This window comes from Felis catus, chromosome X (assembly GCF_018350175.1).
Source record: "Felis catus isolate Fca126 chromosome X, F.catus_Fca126_mat1.0, whole genome shotgun sequence".
Classification (NCBI taxonomy): Eukaryota; Metazoa; Chordata; class Mammalia; order Carnivora; family Felidae; genus Felis; species Felis catus.
The window spans coordinates 89,736,710-89,757,825 of NC_058386.1; the positions used below are offsets into that span (position 1 = coordinate 89,736,710).

Genomic DNA, 21,116 nt, shown 5'->3' on the forward strand with positions numbered 1-21,116 from the left:
TTTGCAGTCAGGTGGCCTAGGCTTGAATCCTGGTTCTACCACTTACCAGATGTGGGAGTGGATAAGTTATTTAAATTCTGCACATCTCGGTTTCCTCATTTTTAAAACATGGTTATTAATACCTACGAGTTGGGAGTAGCATGCACATAAATCAAAGCCCCTGGGCAGTATCAACATGTAGCAAGTTTTAATAAATGGGCAGCTATTAATAATAATACCATCAACAGCAGCTTGTAGCAATGATAAGTGCCCCCTATTGGACCAAAAGATATTATACTGCAGCTTTTCTCAATGACTCCACAGTTTTGACTCTAAGATGAATCTAGAAAAAAGAGCAATTGTATATTGTAAGGAGTGTTTTCTTTTGTTTCCCTCTTCCAAATAACTGCATTCTTATGGTCATGTAAGCAATAGGAATGGAGCCAGACAATTATGAAAAAACACACACACACACGCACACACACACCCGTACGTACGTATGTCTTGTGTGCCATATGCTATTTCAGGAAGTTGTGTAAAAAACATGAGAAAAAAGGTGAAAAATAAACAGGAAGAGCCACAGACTGCAATGAGGGTAGCGACGTATACAAATGTAGGCAAATTTCCAAGCTCAACTATTTGACTGATTCACTCAGAATCACGTTGTTGTCCGAAAAATACACTATAATTCTTCTGGCAATACCCCTAGGGAACAGATCCACAAGTCCGGAGAAGTTGAATATTTTCATCCCTTCTTATCAATGGAGGCAAAAGAATTTCGTATTTTCTTTAAACAAAACCAAACCGCTACTACAGTTACCGCTACTAAGGATTTCTAAAGTACGTAATATTTGATACTGGGATTTCTGCCACAGTTTCATTACAAAGTACAAAGGCTTTCTATACTCTCCACTCAGACTCCCCAACTAGAAAGAAAACTGGTAATTTTATGACAGACTTACATTTTTGAAAATGTGCTCATTGGGATACTAATGGCATAAGACAATGAATGGAGTGGGAGGATAAAAGGGCTCTGTGGTCAAAAAAGTGGAAGTCTGGGAAGCACAACATTCTACATCTCACTCCTAGAGGTCCACAACACTATTAACATAACAGGTTCTAAGAAGTCCTGCAGTGAGCACAGCTGTTTAAATTTGTTTAGCCAGTGTTCCCCAAACTCAATTTGGCCACAGAATCCTTTTTTTCAAAGCAATAACCAAGGAACCAGGGCTCCTTATAACAACTTATTTTTGGAAAGGGATAATAAATTGCCTCTGATTAGCTATTAAAAGAGTAATTTCATATGTACCTGTCCCAAAGAAGCAGTCACTGGCAGAATTTGCTAAAGTCCCAAAATGAGTCCATGATATTTCAGGTCAGGGAAAAAAAAAATCCAACTTGCTTCAGCCAGCATTTACACTATCTTTAGCAAGTTCGAGTCATTTCCAGAATGTGTGTCTTGACCCCTTTACTACCTGTAGGTTTTTAATCAAGTCCAAACACTCAATTCTAATACCTGTATCGGTCTAAAAATGAAGGTGACCCTCTATGCCTATGCTTTTCTTTCTGGGCTGCACTGAAAGCTAAGAAAACAGTATAGTTGTGAGCTACACCTTTAAATATAAGAATACTAAACTCAGTTACCAGCATTTTATGAATTGGTAGTATGAGCTACATTTCAGCACTTTATGAATTGGTACTATGAGCTACATTTATGCAATTCTGTAATAAAATAATGAATGTTCCACAATGTTAATCCAGAGCAAAGCAGTGATTGAATACTACTACATTCCCCTGACACCTCCCTAACATCCCTATGAAGTAGATAGAACAAAATACTGTAATTACTACTTTATCTATTGGAGGTTAAGCAACGTACCCCAAGTACCAGTAGTCAGTAGGGACCAATTTCCTATTGGACAGATACATGTACAATATTACAGCCACAGAAACTATCAGATAATCACCCTGAAATGTGAGCAAAAACAGGAAATTCCTTTACTAATAGCTTATTATTTAAGGAGTTTTCTCCTTTTGCAATAATTTTGGAACAAATATAAACTTGGACCCCCGAATATCAGATGGCATGCTCGATAGCTCTTTGTGAGTTTGGAAATTAAAGACAAAGTCTTAGCAACTGCAATGGAGCATTCATGACTCTGTCCTCATGTTAGAGGAAATGAAAATAAGGAAGCTACAATTAATTCTGGGTGAGGTGAATGATTTTAGGGCTACCAGGCTGCGGTATCACTTTCGTCCTAGGTCCCCTCTTTCATTTCAAAAGTACATAAAGGTATGTAACAACATGTATAAGATGAAATAGACTTCAACAATTTTTAAAGAGCCTAAGAAAGGAGACCCAGTGTTACTGTGGAAATAATACATCTTGGTAAGCCGCTGACATCTGGCCACTTGTTTTCGAGTTATACAAAATAAAGCTGGCCTTTGAAGGTAAACACTTCACAATGTCTACGGCAGAACACATGTAATCACAGTATTTTATATTATGGTAATATGTAGCAATAACATTTCACCAGAGATCAGGCAAATGGTTGAAGAGAAGAAAAAAATCTGATGTGAAAGGAGTCAAGAATGTTGACAATTTAGGACAGGCAAAGAAGTTATCAGGTTCAAGTTTCATAAGTTTTGTTTTTTTAATGTAGAAGCAGAGGTAACGAAAATTGGTCTTCACCTGGTAAGTGTGTACTCCCTGAGTCCTGAATGCAAATTCATGGCAGAAAAAGTACCTATGCATCCACGCAATCTTTTGTCTCGACCGATCTTCCATGTTACAAACAGTGGGCTGTAATGGAAGATAAAAATAGGGTCAATCAATCAATTCAACTCAAGCAAGTTATTTACTGAATATTTACTATATGCAGGGTTAAGTGCCTGAGATATGAAGACCACATGAAAGGCCCCCAAGGGGCTGGGTCTAGCCCAATGGGACTGCATTTAACAATAACTATAGCTAGAATATATTGAGTGTATCCTGTAAGTTAGGTGGCACAATAAATGTTTTAAACAAATTATCTACGTTAATCCTCATCAACAACTCTCAGACGCTGAGTAATGCTATTACAAACATTCCTATTTTACAGATGAGGCAGCTCCACAGTTAATTCATAATGAAATAGGAACATCAACCTGGGCAGTCCTGACTATAAAGCCTTCGCCAGCATGGCTGACTGCCTGAGTCCTCATTTAAACCTCAAGTTACTAATTGATTTGTTAAGTCCAGTTTAGAGAACCCAACCAACCAAACAACAACAACAGAAAACCCAAACCACCCAAATTTCAACAAATACTGAATATATCAGGGCAAAGTACTGTGAAAGCAGTTATGGGAAATACAAGGTTGCCTAAAGCATAGTCGTAGGAGCCAGTACAGAAGGCAGGCATGTTCACAGCTAACTAACACAAGGCAAAAGAAAATAAGTATTCTCAACTGTGCCCAAAATGCCATAAATTAGTCTATGGGGACAGAAGAAAATTTCATCAAGTTTGATTATCTTCAGCTTGGCCTAGAAAAAACGAGTAGGGTTTGGAGAGGTAAAGGGCAAGAGCAAACATTAACAAAGTAATGCTCTGAAACCAGAAAAATTATTTTAATTTTTAGATAAAATTACTGTCAACAAATACAATCTCTCAAGCATCAAATACAATGGCATCAAGAAAGTAATATAGTTTTAAATGAAGTTTAGTACAGTAGATGTTTGGATGCTGCAGCAAACCAGCGACGGCCTCAATTAATGGGTAAGTGTAAAAACAATTCTTTTCTGGTTAGAAGCAACTCTGTATGTCACTTTTTATAAAGTAAGTTAATTTACACATTTTAGCACATTGTATAAAGAGAACTACCCTACAGTTGGGGGTGGTTCATGTTAATTTGAGTATTCACAGTATTATTGGTATAATATAATACATTTCTGCTTTCTAAAAATTTAAATTTTAGGGGAACATACCATATGTCATATATTTCTAATAATATGCTATCGAGTTGGAGAACACATTCTGTATTTAAAGTACTTGCTAGTTAGCAATTGGGAGAAAAGATCCTGTTCAAGTACTTCAATCACTCATCTCAAACATTTAAATAACGCCGAATTCTGACAGGTAGCCACAAGGGCAGACAGGTTCCCAAATAAACAACGTATACAAAGCAGGGAACAGTACTAAGTACTACCTTCTTCCAAGAACCAAATGCCCAGAGGAAGTGAAAAAAAATGACTTAAGTATAAGGCCAAATTACTATCAATGTTAGTATTCAAGTTTTGGATGACCTACATTAAAGGTACTAAGATGAAAAGCAAACAGAAGATTCCAGGTTTCCTGTTTCCACTCATATGTACCTAAACATCTAATAACCTGAGACAAGATACTGATGCTCCAGTGGGACCATTTCTCTAATTGCTCTTGACTAAGAATTATCAGGAAGACGAGAATTAAATGTTTAACTCATACGAATACTACTATCCTAAAATCCACATATTTTCTTTACAGGTGAATTTCATCTCTTTACTTCTCACTTTGTAATTTGGTAGAGTCGCTGTCAGCAACCATTACACAGACAGTAAGATACCAATCTTCTCCCATAACAGCACCTACACAAATCATCTCTACATAACACGTCCTTTGGCAGATTCAGAATCAAGTGAATCACACTGTAACGCATATACGAACATGTCTTTAAAATACCATGATGGCTTCTCAACGACACAGAACTAAGTGGTATATTCTCTTCCTCGGTGACTTGAGAAACCTAAAGGTATGAGTGAATTCATTCCCTATCAAAAACCCGAGAAATGAAAGTCATCTAAAAGTGCTTTTACCTGGCGCCTGGGTGGCTCAGTCAGTTAAGCAACCTACTCTTGATTTTGGTTCAGGTCATGATCTCATGGTTCCTGGGACTGAGCCCCACGTTGGCCTCTGAGCTGACAGAACAGAGCCTACTTGGAATTCCCTCTCTCTCTTGCCCTCTCTCTCTCTCTGCCCCTACCCTGCTCACACACTCCCTCAGTCTCTCTCTTTCTCTCGAAATAAATAAACTTAAAAAATATATTTAAAAGTGCTTTCCCTTCAATTATCTTATTTATCCCACTAAAATATATATGCACATCATTCTTACTATAATCCTCATCGACTCATTCAAAATTTGAAGGGTAAACAGAAGAAAAATACAAATTAATCACTAGGTTCTGAACTACATTGGAGGGCATTCAAGACACATAGTAGGGAAAGTTATATGTGGTTTCTTATAATGCTATGCTATCGCTGAATTCAAGGGGTACGGGTGCGAGAGGGTAAGCCAGGTAGCCTGGGAGAAAAGGTACTCCTTTCCATCATCAGCAAGGGCATGGAGATGTAATAGAGCACAGCACTTTGAGGGAACGGAAAGTAGTCTGCGAATCTCGAGAACATGCCATGGTCTCTTTCAGATTTAACATTTTATGAATTTTAGGCGCTGCGGACTATTTGCTCTCAAGAGCTCTCTTTACCTCACAACAGGTAATGCAGATGCAGAACTGTCCGTACTTCCCCTGTTCCTTACCTGCCCCGGGGCAACATCCACTCTGGGGGTTGGTATCGTGGGGAAGTGTGTGTGTCAACGATGGGAGAGGCTGCTACTTTATAACTGCACTGTGTTTAAGATAGATGCCTGAAGATGGAAGAAACCAGCCTTTTGGTAGACAGAATCAAACTATGCCTTCAAAATCTCGGGCTGTAATTTCTCATTTACAAATGCTTATCCGGTGTACTTTATAAAGATCACGTACATGTTCAAGCAAAACAAAACAGAAACAGACCCAGAGACACAGAGGACAAACTGATGGCTGCTAGAAGGAAGGGGGCTGAGGCAGATGAACAAAGCAGGTGAAGGGGGTTACAGGGTACAAGGCTATGTTATGTACACCATAGGGAAGATAGTCAATAATATTGTAATAACTTTGTATGGTGACAGACGCTAACTAGACTTCTTGTGGTGACCATTTCAGAATGTCTGTAAATACTGAATTACTAGGTTGCATACCTGAAGCTAATACAGTATTGTATTATGATTATTCTTCAATGGAGGATTTTTAAAAAGAACACATACATGGGATTAAAATAAACCAAAAATACCTACACACAACATCTGATGGGGGAAAGAACTTGGGAAGTAAAGAATTTTCAAGTAGACTGAAACAGAATAAACATCACTGAGCACAAGAGATTGCATCTTGTGTGTGATAATGACTCTGTACAGGGCAATGACGATGGGAACATTCAATCCGTATTACCTAAAAATAGCAACAAAAATTTTTCTTTTCCCAATGCACAGAGGGAATAGGCAATTTCATTCTTAAATGTGTTACTTAAACATGTATGAGTTCCCAAAAGGACGCACCACATCAACATAATCAGAGATAGATCAACGTAGAAAAAGGGATTTGTGCCTGTGGAGAGGAGCTGCTTGGCGACAAGGAAATAAGGAAAACAGTTCAGAGTAAGACAAAGATTGAATGTTTTTGGAAAATACTTTTACCATATGGTTTGAAGCCACCTACATACACTAAAAAAAAATACTACAAACTAGAAGGGGGCTCAAAATGAAATGAAATATTAATGGAAATGTTTATCTGAGAGTAACCAGCCAGAGCTTTTTAAGGAATTTTCCTACTTGTGAACATTTTGTACCATTACGTTCTGAGAAACCTTTTGAAGGAAAGTAAACTCTCTCCATTTTTCCAAGTCTACAGACAGGAAAAGGAAGTAACCACCTAATCTAGGTGAATCCTCTCTGCCAACTGGCAGCCAATAATACCATCAGGTCAAATAGTAGTGGCTCTCAGGGAAATGTAGTTGCATGGAATGAGCAAAAGTACAGAAAAGCAAGGTAAATCTGAACAGGATACTCCCAGTCCAAGCTGCATGCCACTTCCCACATCCCTCTTTTGATACTACTGAAGCAGACCAGAACAGATTAGACAGATTTCTGTGGGAGACGTACAGCTATGAAAAAGGTATATTTACCTAACAATATTTTACCACAAATCTCCTCCATACCAAGGCAGAAACAGGTGAAAACAAAATAGCCTTAGACATTTGCAAGTCCCCGATCTGGCAATTTTTTTCTCCCTAGAATGAGATTTTTAGTTAGTAATGTTAACAATCTGGTATCGATCCCCACCAGTCTAACGCTACTGACTACAACGGAGTATTCAACAAGGCTATTCGTATTATACACAGATATGGGAAAAGAGAAGCTACCTAGTTATGGTTCTTTTCTTTTGCCATCAAAGAATGCTTGCTTTTCAACTATGCTCAGGTTCTGCTACGCAGTTCAATAATCCAACTGAAATACTCATAACACCCAACTCAATACCATAATTGCCCCAGAACTTAGGAGCTCACGGGAAAACAGAAATGGTGGAGTCTTCCCTCCACCACCAGGTTAAAACATTTCACTTCCTGTTTCAGCGTAGGGAAGTGACATATCTCATTTACAAGTCATACAAACTACAGATTCAATTTGTAAAAAGGCACTCAATGTGGTTAAATCCTGTATTAGTCTACTTGGGCTGCCATAACAAACTACCACAGACCAGGAGGCTTAAACAATAGAAATTTATTTTCTCATGGTTCTGGGGACTGGAAAGTACAAGATCGAGGTTCCAGAGGGTTGTTTCTGGTGAGAGCTCTTGCTGGCCTGCAGAGGACTGTTTTGTACTCACTTGGCCTTTTCTCTGAGCATTCAGAAAGAGTGAGAATTAGCATCTCTTCTTATAAAGACACTAACCCCATTGGATCAGGGGCCCACCCTTATGACTTCATTTAACCTTAATTATCTCGTTACAGGCCCTATCTCCAAATACCATCAGAGTGGAGGTTAGGGCTTCAACATATTGATTTTGTGGGGCCACAATTCAGTCCATAGCAACCCCCTACAAGAGCTTGAGCACATAGTTCAAAGTTTATATAATTATCTAAGGTTGTTAGCTGAAAGAAATTTTAAGAGGTTGCCTATTTCCTCTTCATTGTACAGGTGAAAAACAAAAGTGATCCAGGGAGACTAAGTGCAGAGTCACCTTGCTAGTTAGTTGTAAAATCTGGCTAGTACTCCAAATTTTTTTACTTGTGCAGGAAAACAAAACTGTGAGTAGCAAGGCTAGATGTCTTCTAAGATGCTGGAGAATAAGAAATTCTTAGGAATATGACAGAGGTAAACATGTAAGCACAAATCTCATTCTCCTCCTTCCAGGAAAGGAGAGATTAGCTAAGATATCAGGACAAACTAGAAATGCTGGATCAGCCCAGAAACACTAGATACAGTTTACAAGCTTCTATACTATTCCCATTAGAAGCCCATAGCAAAACCTAGTATTTTATCTTTGGGGGGTCTCCCAACACCCTTTCTGACTCCCTCTCAACCTTTTTCCTTCATTTTTTTCCTACTGTCTAGCCACCCTGGATCAAAGTCAAGTGTTCTAATATCTACAAATTTATGCCAGGTCAAAATTCCCGCCATATGAAAATTTCCATTTACCACTGGTTAGCAACTACCAAGCTAGGTATTGATCTGTTTAATTCATATTACTTAATAAGGCTTTTAAATGAATGAATGAATCATTAATGGATGAATGAGGCTTAACTCTTCCAGATAATCTGAAATTCAAAGTAAGAAACCCTGAAAGGAGAACAGTAGGAGGCAGTAAATGGGGGTGGGAGGGTGAGCGGAGAAGGTAAGGTTCCAATACATCTTACACTTTTCTCCTCCTCACCAATCCTTTACTGCAGATAAGGAAAAAACACCAAATCATCATTGCAGCCTTATACAATACTCCTCTCTCTCCAACTTCTGTAAATAGCCTGTATCCCGTGGGGCTCAGGAAAATAAGGAGACCCTACATAAACAGACAGCATGGGTTAGTAGAGAAGACCACAAATATCTGAAAATGGGAATCGGGAATTACCAACCTTTCAGTACTTTGCCTGGTGTTCCCAGAAATTCTATCATGGCAGCATTATATCCCTCCCTCGTTTTTATAATGCTAATTTAACTGGCAAATGCCAGAGGAAGAGAGACAGCCTGAAGTCTTACAGATGACTGGGAAGGTTGAATGGTGTGTGTGTGTGTGTGTGTGTGTGTGTGTGTGTGTGTGTGTCTTATAAATCAAGTGTAATGATCACCAGCAAACAACTAGCCAAATCACAAGCATCCTTTAAGGGATTAGATTGATTCTACCAAATTCCTACCTGAAAGAACCATTTCTTCCTTTTAGCAAGACCAAATCAATGATTTTCAATAAACATAAAAAAAATTCAGTCTCAGGGGCGCCTGGGCGGCTCAATCGGTTAAGTGTCCGACTTCGGCTGGGGTCATGATCTTGTGGTTCACGGTTCGAGCCCCGTGTCGGGCTCTGTGCTGACAGCTCAGAGCCTAGAGCCTGCTTTGTAGATTCTGTCTCCCTCTCTCTCTGCCCCTCCCCTGCTCGTACTCTGTCTCTCTCTCTCTCTCTCAAAAATAAATAAAACATTAAAAAAAAGTTAAAAGACAAATTCAGTCTCAGACTTGATACATTGAGATAGCCTGTCTTATTTTTTAGGGCCCCAAATTAGATGAGAAGGTCTGCCTGCATTGGAAAAAAAACCACTAAATTTACACACATTTTCTAGTCTTAGTTTATACTGCAGTGAGTATTAAACTTAATATAGGTAGCATCTTAAGGATGAGGCTCATAAACTCATAAAATAAACTTTAAATGACAAATTGCTATAGATTTCCAAAATGAAATAATTTATATTCAGAATTCCTGTTCTGAAGCAATTTGCTCAAAGAGCTTTAAGGGTAGAGACTCTGCCTTTACTATGAAAAGAATTAATTATTTTAATATAAAACAGACCAGGCAAAAAAAGACCCTCTAATGAAGTCTTATGTATTCTAAACTCAATATAAGCAAAACTAAGAGAGCTAGGAGAACTGGATTCAGGGGTTTTAGAATGCTTTGATACAGTCAACTTTTATTTTTTATGCCAATTAAAAACTTTTATGGAACTGTATTTGGTACCAAATGTTTGGTTCCATTTTATAACCCGTATGGTGGGTGGTTAGGGAATACTTAATACTTCAAACAATGAAAACAACTAAAGGTTTTTTGTTTTGTTTTGTTTTTCACCTGTATCTTAACTTCCCAGCTAATGATCTAGCTTCTCTACCATCTTGTCTTATCCTCAGAACCCACTCAATTACCAGAAATAGATAGGAAATAAATAGGCTGAAAGATTTAAACACTAATATAAAAAGGGCTGTAAAGTAATCTATCTAGCTCCTTCATTCTAGATTTCCATCTTGTTTCCCATTCCAAGGAGATCCAGTGTAATCTGTCAGGTTCATAAGACCTGCAATAAATCTGTGATGTAGTTGTTTATGAAGTTTTCGGGGTTTAGAAAGGTTAACTGTTTTGATTTCAAGGTCCTTGAATTGGATTACTTGCTCCTTTGAGAGAAAAGAGCTGGAGAGACTCAGCTTATTGTAGCAGGAATTCTGCAAGCCCTTCTCATTTTAGGGGTTAGAAGAAAGGCAGGATCTAGGGGCAAAGCACTCAACTGAGACCATATTTTGTATCAGGGCTGCTTAGGTTGCCTTTACCTTCCCCTGTCCCCTCCCCTCTTTTACCTTGCAGGAAAGAGTTCAACCTTGCAAGAACCTCTATTTTGAAATGCCCAAGAGGGTGAGGGTTTGTTTTTTTTTTCTTTTTAACATGGAATTGACATCCTCACTTCCAAAGTGCTTTCTAAAAAATCACCTTTATTTCTACTTCCCACCAAAGTAGAACTTCTATACTATAAAAGCACCCATTTCAAATATAAAATTCAATGAATTTTGACAAATGTGTACATACACATAACCTATAGTGCAATTAAATTACAGAACATTTCCATCACCCCTAAAAGTTCCCTTGTGCCTCTCTGCAATAAAGTCCCTCTCCACACTCCTGGACTCTGGCAAACACTAACCTTTCAGTCCCTATAGTTTTGCCTTTTCCATAATTTCATATAAATGGAATAATCCAACATGCACTCTCTTGGGTCTAGCTTCTTCCACTTAAAATAATGCTTTTGACATTCATGCATGTGTTTGGTCCTTTTTATTGCTGAGTAGTATTCCACTGAATAGATATACCACAATTTGGATATGGCTGATGGATATTTGGTTTGCTTACAGTTTGGGGTTATCATATATAAAGCTTCTATGATAATATCTACATTCAAATTTGTGTGGGAACGTAAGTTTTCATTCCTCTCAGGTAACTACCTATAAAGAGAATTGCTGGGCTATAAGTAGGTGTATGTTTTACCTTTATAAGAAACGACCAAACTATTTAAATAGCCAAGTGGCTGTACCAATTTCCAGTGGCCATACCAACTACACTTCCTACCAGCATTGTAGGAGTGTGCAAGTTGCTACACATCCTCACCCACACTCGGTATTTTTTTTAATTCAAGTTAATGTGTGAGGGGATATCTCATTGTGGTTTTAATTTGCAATTCTCTGACAACTAAGGATACTGAACATCTCTTCAAATGCTTACTATTCATTCACATATTTTCTTTTGGGAAGTGCTTGTTTAACTTCATTGACTCATTTTAAAAAAAATTTTTAATGTTTATTTCTGAGAGAGAGACAGGTGAGGGGCAGAGAGAGAGGCAGACACAGAATGTGAAGCAGGCTCCAGGCTCAGAGCTGTCAGCGCAGAGCCCAACGTGAGGCTCGAACTCGATGAGCCATGAGAACATGACCTGAGCCAGAGTCAGGAAGCTTAACTGACTGAGCCACCCAGGCACCCCTGACTCATTTTTAAATTAAATTGGACTGTCTTCTTTTTACAGGAGTTGTAGGTTTTTAAAAAGTATGTTTTGGATACCAAGCTTTATCACAAATGTCTATTACAAACATATTTTCCTTGTCTGTGGTTTGCCATTTAATTTTCTTAATGGTATCTTTTGAAGAGCACACAATTTTAATTTAGTTTAACTTAATGGATTTTTGTTTATTGGTTCATGTTTTGTGTCTGATAGAGGAATCTTTATCCAAAGGTCATGGAGATTTTATCCTATTCTCTTCTAGAAGTTTGGTAATTTCAGCTTTTACATTTAGGCTTATGATCCATTATGAGTTATTTTTTGTGTATACTGTGAGGTTCATTTTTTAAATTTGTTAATATTTGGTGGTGGGTTTTTGTGTGTATAAACATAAGGAATACTGGTCTGTGGTTTTCTTTTCTTGTAATAGCTTTCTCAGTTTTTGATATCATGGTGATGCCAACTTCATAGAATGAGTTGGGAAGAATTTTGTCCTCCTCTATTTTCTACAAGTTTGGTTTGTTCCTTAAATATCTGATAGAATTCACATTAAAGTCATTGGAGCTTAGATTTTAATTATGGGATGATTTTTAATTACAAACTCGACTTCTTTAATAGATAATAAGGCCATTCAGGTTTTCTAGTTCTATTTGAGTCAATTTTGGTAATTTGTATCCTTTAAGGAATTCTTCCATTTCATCTAAGTTGTAGAATTTATTGGCATAAACTTATTCACAACATTCCTTTATCCTTTTCATGTCTGTAGGATCTATAGTGATGTCTATTCTTCCCTTCCTGATATTAGTAATTTGTGCTTTTATCTTTTTCATATCAGTCTAGCCACAGGTTTATCAATTTTATTGATCTTTTCAAACAGCTAGCTATTGGTTTCATGGATTTTTCTCTATTGTTAATATTTTATTTCATTGATTTCTACTCTTCTAATATTTTATTCCTTTTATGGTTTAATTTGCTCCTCATTTTCTTGCTTCTTAAGGTGGATTATTAGATTATTGATTTTAGATCTTATTTTAAAGCTATATATTTCCCAATAAGCACTGTGCAAGCTACATCCTACAAATTTTAATGTTGTGTTTTCATTATCATTCAGTTCAAAATATTTTCTAATTTCTTTTATAATTTCTTCCTTGATCCATGGTTTATTTAGGGTGTACTGTGTAATTTCCTAATATTTGCGAATTTCCCAGCTATCCCTTTGGTAGTGACTTCTCATTTAATTCCATTTTGGTCAGAAAATATACTTTGTATTATTTCAATTTTTCTGAATAGACTGAGGCTTGTTTTATGCCCCAGTATGTGGTCTATTTTAGTAAATGCACTATGTGAATCTGAAAAGAAAATGTATTCTGGTAGTTTTAGCTCCAGTGTTTCATAAATGTCAATTAGGTACAGTTGATTAGGTATAGTAGTGTTGGTCAGGTTTTCTAACTCCTCACTGATTTTTTTTTTTTTTTGGTCTACATATTCTATCAATTACTGAGTTAAGGGCACTGAAATATCCAAATCTAATTGTAGATTTGTGTATTTATACTTTCAGTTGTATCTTTTTTTTTTTCCTTCATGTCTTTTGTAGCTTTGTTAGGAGCACACATATTTAGTATTGTGCTGTGTTCTTGATGAACTAACCACTTTACCATGATGAAATGTCCCTCCTTCTCCCTGGTAAAACTGCTTGTCGTGAGGTCTAATTTTTCTCATATTGACACAGTCACTCCAACTTTCTTATAACTAGCATTTGCATATCTTTTTTCCATCTGTTTATTTTTAACCTGTGTCTTTAATCATAAAGTTGGTTTCTTATAGATAATACATAGTTGGGTCTTGCATTTTGCATAAATATTTGAACTACTTATATTTAATGTAACTTTGAAATGATTGTGTTTAAGTCTACCATATTTATATTTTTGTTTTTACATTCCCCATCTTTTCCTTGCTCTCCTTTTAACATAAGGACCTTAGCAGCATACTTCCATTTCATTCCTTCCATCCCTTGGGACTATTATCATATCTTTTAGATCTACATACCTTATAAATAAATTCCACAGCAGATTATTAATTTTGCTTTAAACAATCACTTAACTTTTAAAGACATTTTAAAATGAGGGAAAAAGTCTTTATTTAATTACCCCACACTTACTGCACTTATCTGGCACTCTTCATTACTCTGTAGAGATCCAGATTGCCATCTGGAATCATTTTCCTTCATCCTGGAGAACCTCCCTTAATATTTCTTGTAGTTCAGGTCTGCTGGTGACAATTCTTTCAGTTTTTGTTTGTCTGAAAAAAATATATTTCACCTTCGTTTCTTTTTGCTTTAATTTTTTATTTTCATTGGAGACAGGAGTTGAGGTTGACAGTACTTTTGTTCTTTTAGCACCTTACAGACGTCCTTCCACTGTCTTCTTGCTTGCATTGTTTCTGATGAGGTATACAGGATCTCTTATCTTTGTTCTCCTGTATGTAATATGTCTCTTTTTTCCTCTTCTTTTCAAATGCTCCCTCTAACACTTGTTTTCAGCACTCAATTATAATAGTCTTAGTGTGGTTTCCTTTGTGGTTACCCCACTTAGAGTTCATTGAGCTTCTTGGATCTGTGGGAGTATTTTAGCCATCATTTCTTCAACTATTTTTTTTATACCTATCCTTCTCTCCCCTTTCCTTCTGGAAATCCAATTACATGTATACTAGTCTACTTGACATTGTCCCACAGTTTGCTGAAACTCTTTTTCTTTGTTTTTTTTTTTCCATCGTCTGTTTTAGATTGGATAAGTTCTATTGTTAGATCTTCAAATTCATTGATCATTTCTTCCAGAGTGCAATCTAATCTGCTATTCATCCAGTGACTTTCTCATTTCATATACTATACTTTTCAGCTTTAGAATTTCTATTTGGTTCTTTATAGGTCTTCAATTTCTTTCCTCATTATATTCAAGCTTCTCTTTCAATTGTTGAACATAGTTTCATAGCGGTTTTAAATTCCTCATCTGCTAATTCTATAACCATCATTTTCAGTTCTGTTACTATTGACTGACTTCTTCCTGATTATGGGTCACATTTTTAGTGCTTCTTGGACTGTCTAATAATTTTGGGGATATCTGATATTATAACCATTATATTTTTGAGTGTTTTGATTTTACTGTCTTGCTTCAAAGAAATGAAGTTTGTTTTGTCATGCATCTAAATTATTTGTAGCTAATTATTTTTCAAAGCTTGGCTTGAAGTTTTGTTAGTTTGGGTTCCGAGTACCCTTTACTTTAGGGCTAACATTCACCCTATTACTAACGTATGACCTTCCTGGGGTCTCTGTTTAATACTCTGGGTGTTCAGCAAGGTCTCCTACCTCTTGCTGTAAGAATTCAAATATTTCTCGGTCCTGTATGAGCTCCAGTAAATTTTCAACTTCTAGCTCCTGAGCAATTGTTTTTTGCCCAGCCCCATGGTGGTTCTCCCAACACATGCACAAATTCATATTCAGCCAAAGATAAAGGGAACATTTATGCAGATTTCTGGAGCTATTTCTGAGTGGGCCCCCACCCCCAGTCCTCTGCTCTACAAATTCCTGCCACCTAGACCTCCTGGAGTTCTATCTCTGTCTCATCAAGTCAACAACACTGCAGGCTCTGCTTGGGTTCCCTCTTACAATGCTATGGTCCAGAAACTGCCTGTAGGGAAAAAGCCAGAGTGACTGTAGGGTTCATTTGTTCCCTTTTTCTCAGTTCTGTGGTACCTGTTGCCCAACATCTGAGAACAGTTGTTTAATATCTTCTGTCCAGTTCCTGGTGGTTTACAGGGTACATGAGGCAGAAGGGAACAAGTCTTATACCAGTTACAACTTCTTGCACTGAAGTGGAACTCCCAAAGCCTTTTATTGTTTTAATTTTTTAAATAATGTTTACTTATGAGAGGAGTGTGCACACGTGCGCATGTGAGGAGAGGAGAGGAGAGGAGCAGAGAGAGAGAGAGAGAGAGAGAGAGAGAGAGAGAGAGAGAGGGAGGGAGAGGGAGAGAGACAGAAGATCCAAAGCAGGCTTCAAGCTGATGTAGCAAAGAGCCCGATGTGGGGCTCGAACTCACGAGCCATGAGATCATGACATGAGCCGAAGTCCAATACTTAACTGACTAAGCCACCCAGGTGCCCCCGAAGACTTTTAAAACTCAGTCACTTTAAGGGTCAAACTCTGTGATAGGCTTCACATATTAAATGTGGAAAAAAGCCCCCCACAAATAAAGTCCACAGTAAACAGGAAAATGGATTGGGAAGCAGAAAGTAAAAGGGACAGATCTCTTCAGCTATGACAGGTGGTGAACTCTTAGAAGAATATGAAGTGACTCAACCAATTTCAGGGGCAACGCACTGCTCGGAACCAAAAGGTTACAGATGTCAATCTTAAGAAAATATCAACTCAAGAGCTCTAAAATCCAGAGTAATGAAATTAAAAAAAAAATCAAGACAGTCAGGTTGAAACTGAACTTGACGCAAGTGTCAGTTAACAGTCACACTGGTATTTCTAAGTCGATGCCAAAAATAGCTCGCTCCTCTTATTCTCCCTCCATACAAGTTAAAATGGAAAAAAAAAAAAGTAAATGCAATCTGAACAGCCTTATTTACAACACCTAAAAAGTCTTGAGGAAGTTTTTAATAATCACAATTGATGTCTGATGTATGTTTGTTTTGTTATTGCTATATTCACAGGGCTATTTTTTCAGCTATGATGATTTAAACAATTTAGTGGCGCAGCTATTTACCTCACTACTGTACTAGATAACACAAAGTTTATTATAGTCTTAACAGTACGACTCTTGCAATCACAAAGCCATACCTATAGAAGGGCAGTCACCTAAGAACAAGGAACTCAAATACGCCAACTTCTTTTATGGTGGAGCAAACAGAAAAATCATGTGGTGTGTGCCATGAAATTACATCAAAAATTATTTTACAACCAACACATCAGGCAACATCATGATAGCTCGATGTTCAGAAAGGAAATCGAGCCAGCTTCTAGTTTGGGAGGCGCAAAATAACAGAAGGTTTCACAGAAAATTAGGATAGCAGTACGGGAGCCAGGGCAGAGCCTGTGAGAAAAAAAGCAAAATCCATGAATGGCACTGGCTGAGAAACCGAGGTAATAAGGTAGTGAAATGAGAAGAATAATTGTTGACCTTCTTGCCTTACACTTCTCTTTAGGTAGTCCTATAGAACTGCCTACTTCAAAGCCTAGAACTTTGTAAACAAATGAAACAGAAGCTAAACAAAGGGACCAAACTCCCTGGGAAGATAAGAAGGAACACAGCAGCCCTACCAAAGAGAGCCAGTACAACAACTTCCTCTGTATATTTAAATACTCTGGTTTAAAAAGCCTCCAGCTGAACTTCTAGGTACATGGAAGACTACAGATTAGCCAAAGGTGGTGCACAGGGTCTGGAAATGATGGTGACCTACTCAGCCTCATTACAGCAATACAAGAAAGAAAGATTTGCCACCTGCGTGAGCCACTGAACATGCTCATCTCTGAAAGCTAATTTTTTCCCCTTGAGCCTACCTAGTCCTCTTCTTTAAAACCAGCAAAAACACCCCAAGCCTTTGCTTTTCAGATAAATATGACAGATATAAAGTATTTTATTCGAGCTGTCTCTACTTCCAGATCTAAAAATCACCTATGGAACCTCACGCTCAATCCAGTGTTTCTATATAGTTGTAGAACCAAAGACCAGGGAAAATGTAATTTCTCATCGGGCTTACCTCTCCCACCCCTTCTTGACATTAAACACTAACCAAATTTCCAGTTAAAGATGCAGATCTCTGGACTCTACATGTCTCCACTGATTACTGCTAGACTGATGAAAAATCTTTTTATATGAAAACAGTTCTTCAGTGACCAGCTTAATGCTTTCAAACTCGCCCAGCGTCTTTCCTCATTCTGCCAATGTAAACATGCCACAGAAGCACCTCTTCTTTAAAGAAATGAAACCGAGGGGCGCCTGGGTGGTTCAGTCGGTTAAGCAACCGACTTTGGCTCAGGTCATGATCTCACAGTCCGTGAGGGTCCGTGAGGGTCCATGAGTTCAAGCCCTGCGTTGGGCTCTGTGCTGACAGCTCAGAACCTGGAGCCTGCTTTGGATTCTGTGTCTCCCTCTCTCTCTGCCCACCCCCCACCCCCCCGCCGTTCATGTTCTGTCTCTGTCTCAAAAATAAACAAACATTAAAAAAAATTTTTTTTAATTTAAAGAAATGAAACCGAGCAATGGCAACATTATTGTAATTAGCTATAAGGAACAGTTCATCACTTAAATCCAAGTTATCTATAGGAATACATTTCTCATTTTGTAGCGTACGACAACAAAATTGCCGAATGACTGTTCTATTTATAATAAAATAGTTCTCATATGGACTACAAAATTACATAATATACGTGCCTAGCCCAATGCATGATTCCCTAAAAGGCAGCTCTCTTTTCACCCCAAATATGAGAGGATCAATTTGAATTAGAGACATCCAGGGGCACCTGGGTGGCTCAGTCGATTAAGACTCTAACTTCGGCTCAGGTCATGATCTCGCAGTTTGTGAGTTCGAGCCCGGCATCGGGTTCTGTGCTGACCACGTGGAGCCTGGAGCCTGCTTCAAATTCTGTGTCTCCTTCTCTTCTGCCCCTCCCCGACTTGTGCTTTGTCTCTCTATCAAAAATAAACATTAAAAAAAATCTTTATGAATTAGAGACATCTGGATTATAGAGTTTCCAATGAAACAAATGTAGTTTTATTACTTCGGGGTAGCTCCTACTTAACTGCCCATCCCCTCCTTCTCTAAGGTGGTGTTTAATAAGGAAGGTAAATAATTCAACCAATGAGAATAACTGTTAATGAGTACATCAACTATCTGTATGTAAATGGAAGTTCTTTTATACCTAGAACAAAGCCAACCTTCATTCCATCCAGCCCACATGAACGATCATCAATTCCAAATATGGAAAAGGAAAATGTGATTGCAAGACAAATCAATAAGATTTCTATGGAGCTTTAAAAAATAATTTCAAAGCATAACAGGAAAACGAACTCTGACTACGAATGAGACAATTAGATTAAAAATTTTAAATCACAACTGTATAAAGGAATAAAAGCCAGATAAAAAGCAGTATTTTGCAAGTGATCATGACAATATGTATGTGGTTATATGTATGTGCGCGCGCGCGGGCACACACACACACACACACACACACACACACTACTAAAAATAGCTAACTTTTACCAAGTATTCATTATGTGGCAGGTCTTTCTCAAGTGTTTACATGTGAGAATTCTTTGAAATCCCTACCACAACCCTATGAGGAAGATACTAGTATTACCCTCCATTTTACAGATAAACTGGGGATCAGAGGGGGCAATTAACTTGTCAGTAGTTCCGTAGCTACTAAGTGGTGGGGTCAGGATTTGGAGCCTGGTATTGTGGTGTGGCCCCAGGGCCACCTCTGTTTATCACATTCTATGAATGTGTGTGTATTGTTTGATATAAACCACCTGAAAAATAGTATTCCAACTGGGAACTGAATTACTGGCTTTAAAGAGGAACACCTGGAAACTAGCACAAGCATAAATACAATTGTTGACACTGTGTATACCATAAAAATTAAAAGAAACAGAAGGTTCAAACATGAAACACTAGAAAGAAGAAGTGCTGTAAAGATGAAAATCTGTGAAGAATTATGTCATGATCATATAAATGGACTGGGTATTAAAAAAAAGCATCCCACTGAAAGGATCAAAACACTTCTATAACATTTTTTAATTACTACAAATGTAAGGCATGTTCACTATAAGAACATGTTGAAGAATATGGAAAAGTAGAAAGGAGAAAATAAAAATCACACATAATCTCAAACCCAAAGAAAATGAAAATTTACATTTCCTGATAGTCATTTTCTATGAAAATGGGTTCACATAGCTAATGCCATACTGTATATTTTCGGATAGTTTGTTTTTCAACTGAATTGCATGAACATTATCTTACATGCTTAAGATTCTTCAAAAATATTTTAATGGCTCCATGATATTTCATCATATGGGTGTACCATAATCTAGACAATCATTTCCTTCTTGTTAAAACTGTAGGGAACATCTCTGTGCATTAAAGTTTATCCAGATCTTAGATTTATTAAGGATAAGGTGTTTTTTTTTACGAACATAATTACCAGATCAAAGTGTATGAACATTTTTTAAAGCTCTTGATGCATTTTATCAAATTGCTTTCCAGAACGACAGTGCCACTTAAAAAATTTTTGACTTCATTGAGTTAAAACTTCAAGAATATTTATTTACAACCAGCATTTATGAATCATTTTAATTGGTGGCAGCTGCTTTAAATGTTCTCATTGTTAAACCAGTAAAACACCACAATGGAAACAGACTGTCTTAATTTAAGGTCAAACGGCAGTTATAGTTTAAAAATTAAACTCAAGTATATTTGCCTCATGGTAAGAATGGCCTCCTTCCAACTTGCAGACTCCCTGTTCTTCAAAACTTTTGAAACACTTATGTCCAAAAAAAAACCCAAAAACTTATTCTACAGTCTTATGCCATAAAACAAGAAGCATCTGAGGAGGCTGCTTTTTTATACTGTTTTCTTCTTTTTTTTTTCTTTTTTTTTAACGTTTATTTTTCATAGACAGAAACAGAGCACAAGTGGGGGAGGGGCAAAGAGAGAGGGAGACACAATCTGAAGCAGGCTCCAGGCTCCTAGCTGTCAGCACAGAGCCTGATGAGGGGCTCAAACTCACAAACTGTGAGATCATGACCTGAGGCAAAATCAGATGCTTAACTGACTGAGCCACCCAGGTGCCCCTATACTGTGTTTGCTTAAACAGAGCATAGTTGAAAAATATTTAAAAATCTATCTATTTTCAATGTTTTCATGTAACACCCTATAAAGGCAAAACATTACGTTTAAAAAATAAAAGATGAACACAACTCTCGAAGTGTTTGTTGTGAGACTGCTTCTCCCGGAGGTGTTTTATACCTCAATGGCCTTCCTCTACCATCTGTCTTTAAGTACTTGGCCATGTGCTTACAGTCCAGCTCTACCAGGGTTACTCACAACCATACACAAAAGCAAGGTCTTAGTCTGAAGAATGAAAAGGAGAAACTGCTAAGGGGCGTCAGAGGCAATATTCCTTTCTGAGGCCATTTTTCAAATAACTGATTCTTTCAGACAGTCTACCGGGGGTCACTGGTAACTATTACAATCTCATGGTTTGAGCAAAAATTTTAAGGTGTTTTCTTTT

General features: G+C 37.5%; 1 protein-coding gene across 2 annotated transcripts in view; it reads right to left on the bottom strand.

Annotated features, from left to right (window-relative positions):
- AMMECR1 (AMMECR nuclear protein 1) overlaps positions 1 to 21,116 on the bottom strand; it is a 111,405-nt gene that overhangs the window by 57,459 nt on the left and 32,830 nt on the right. The window contains exon 2 of one of the 2 annotated variants that reach the window (XM_019824159.3): positions 2,672 to 2,782. The exons of the other annotated variant lie outside the window; for it this stretch is intronic. Coding sequence (XP_019679718.2) covers positions 2,672 to 2,782 — 111 coding nt within the window. The remainder of the gene's footprint in view (positions 1 to 2,671; positions 2,783 to 21,116) is intronic. 2 annotated transcript variants of the gene reach the window in all.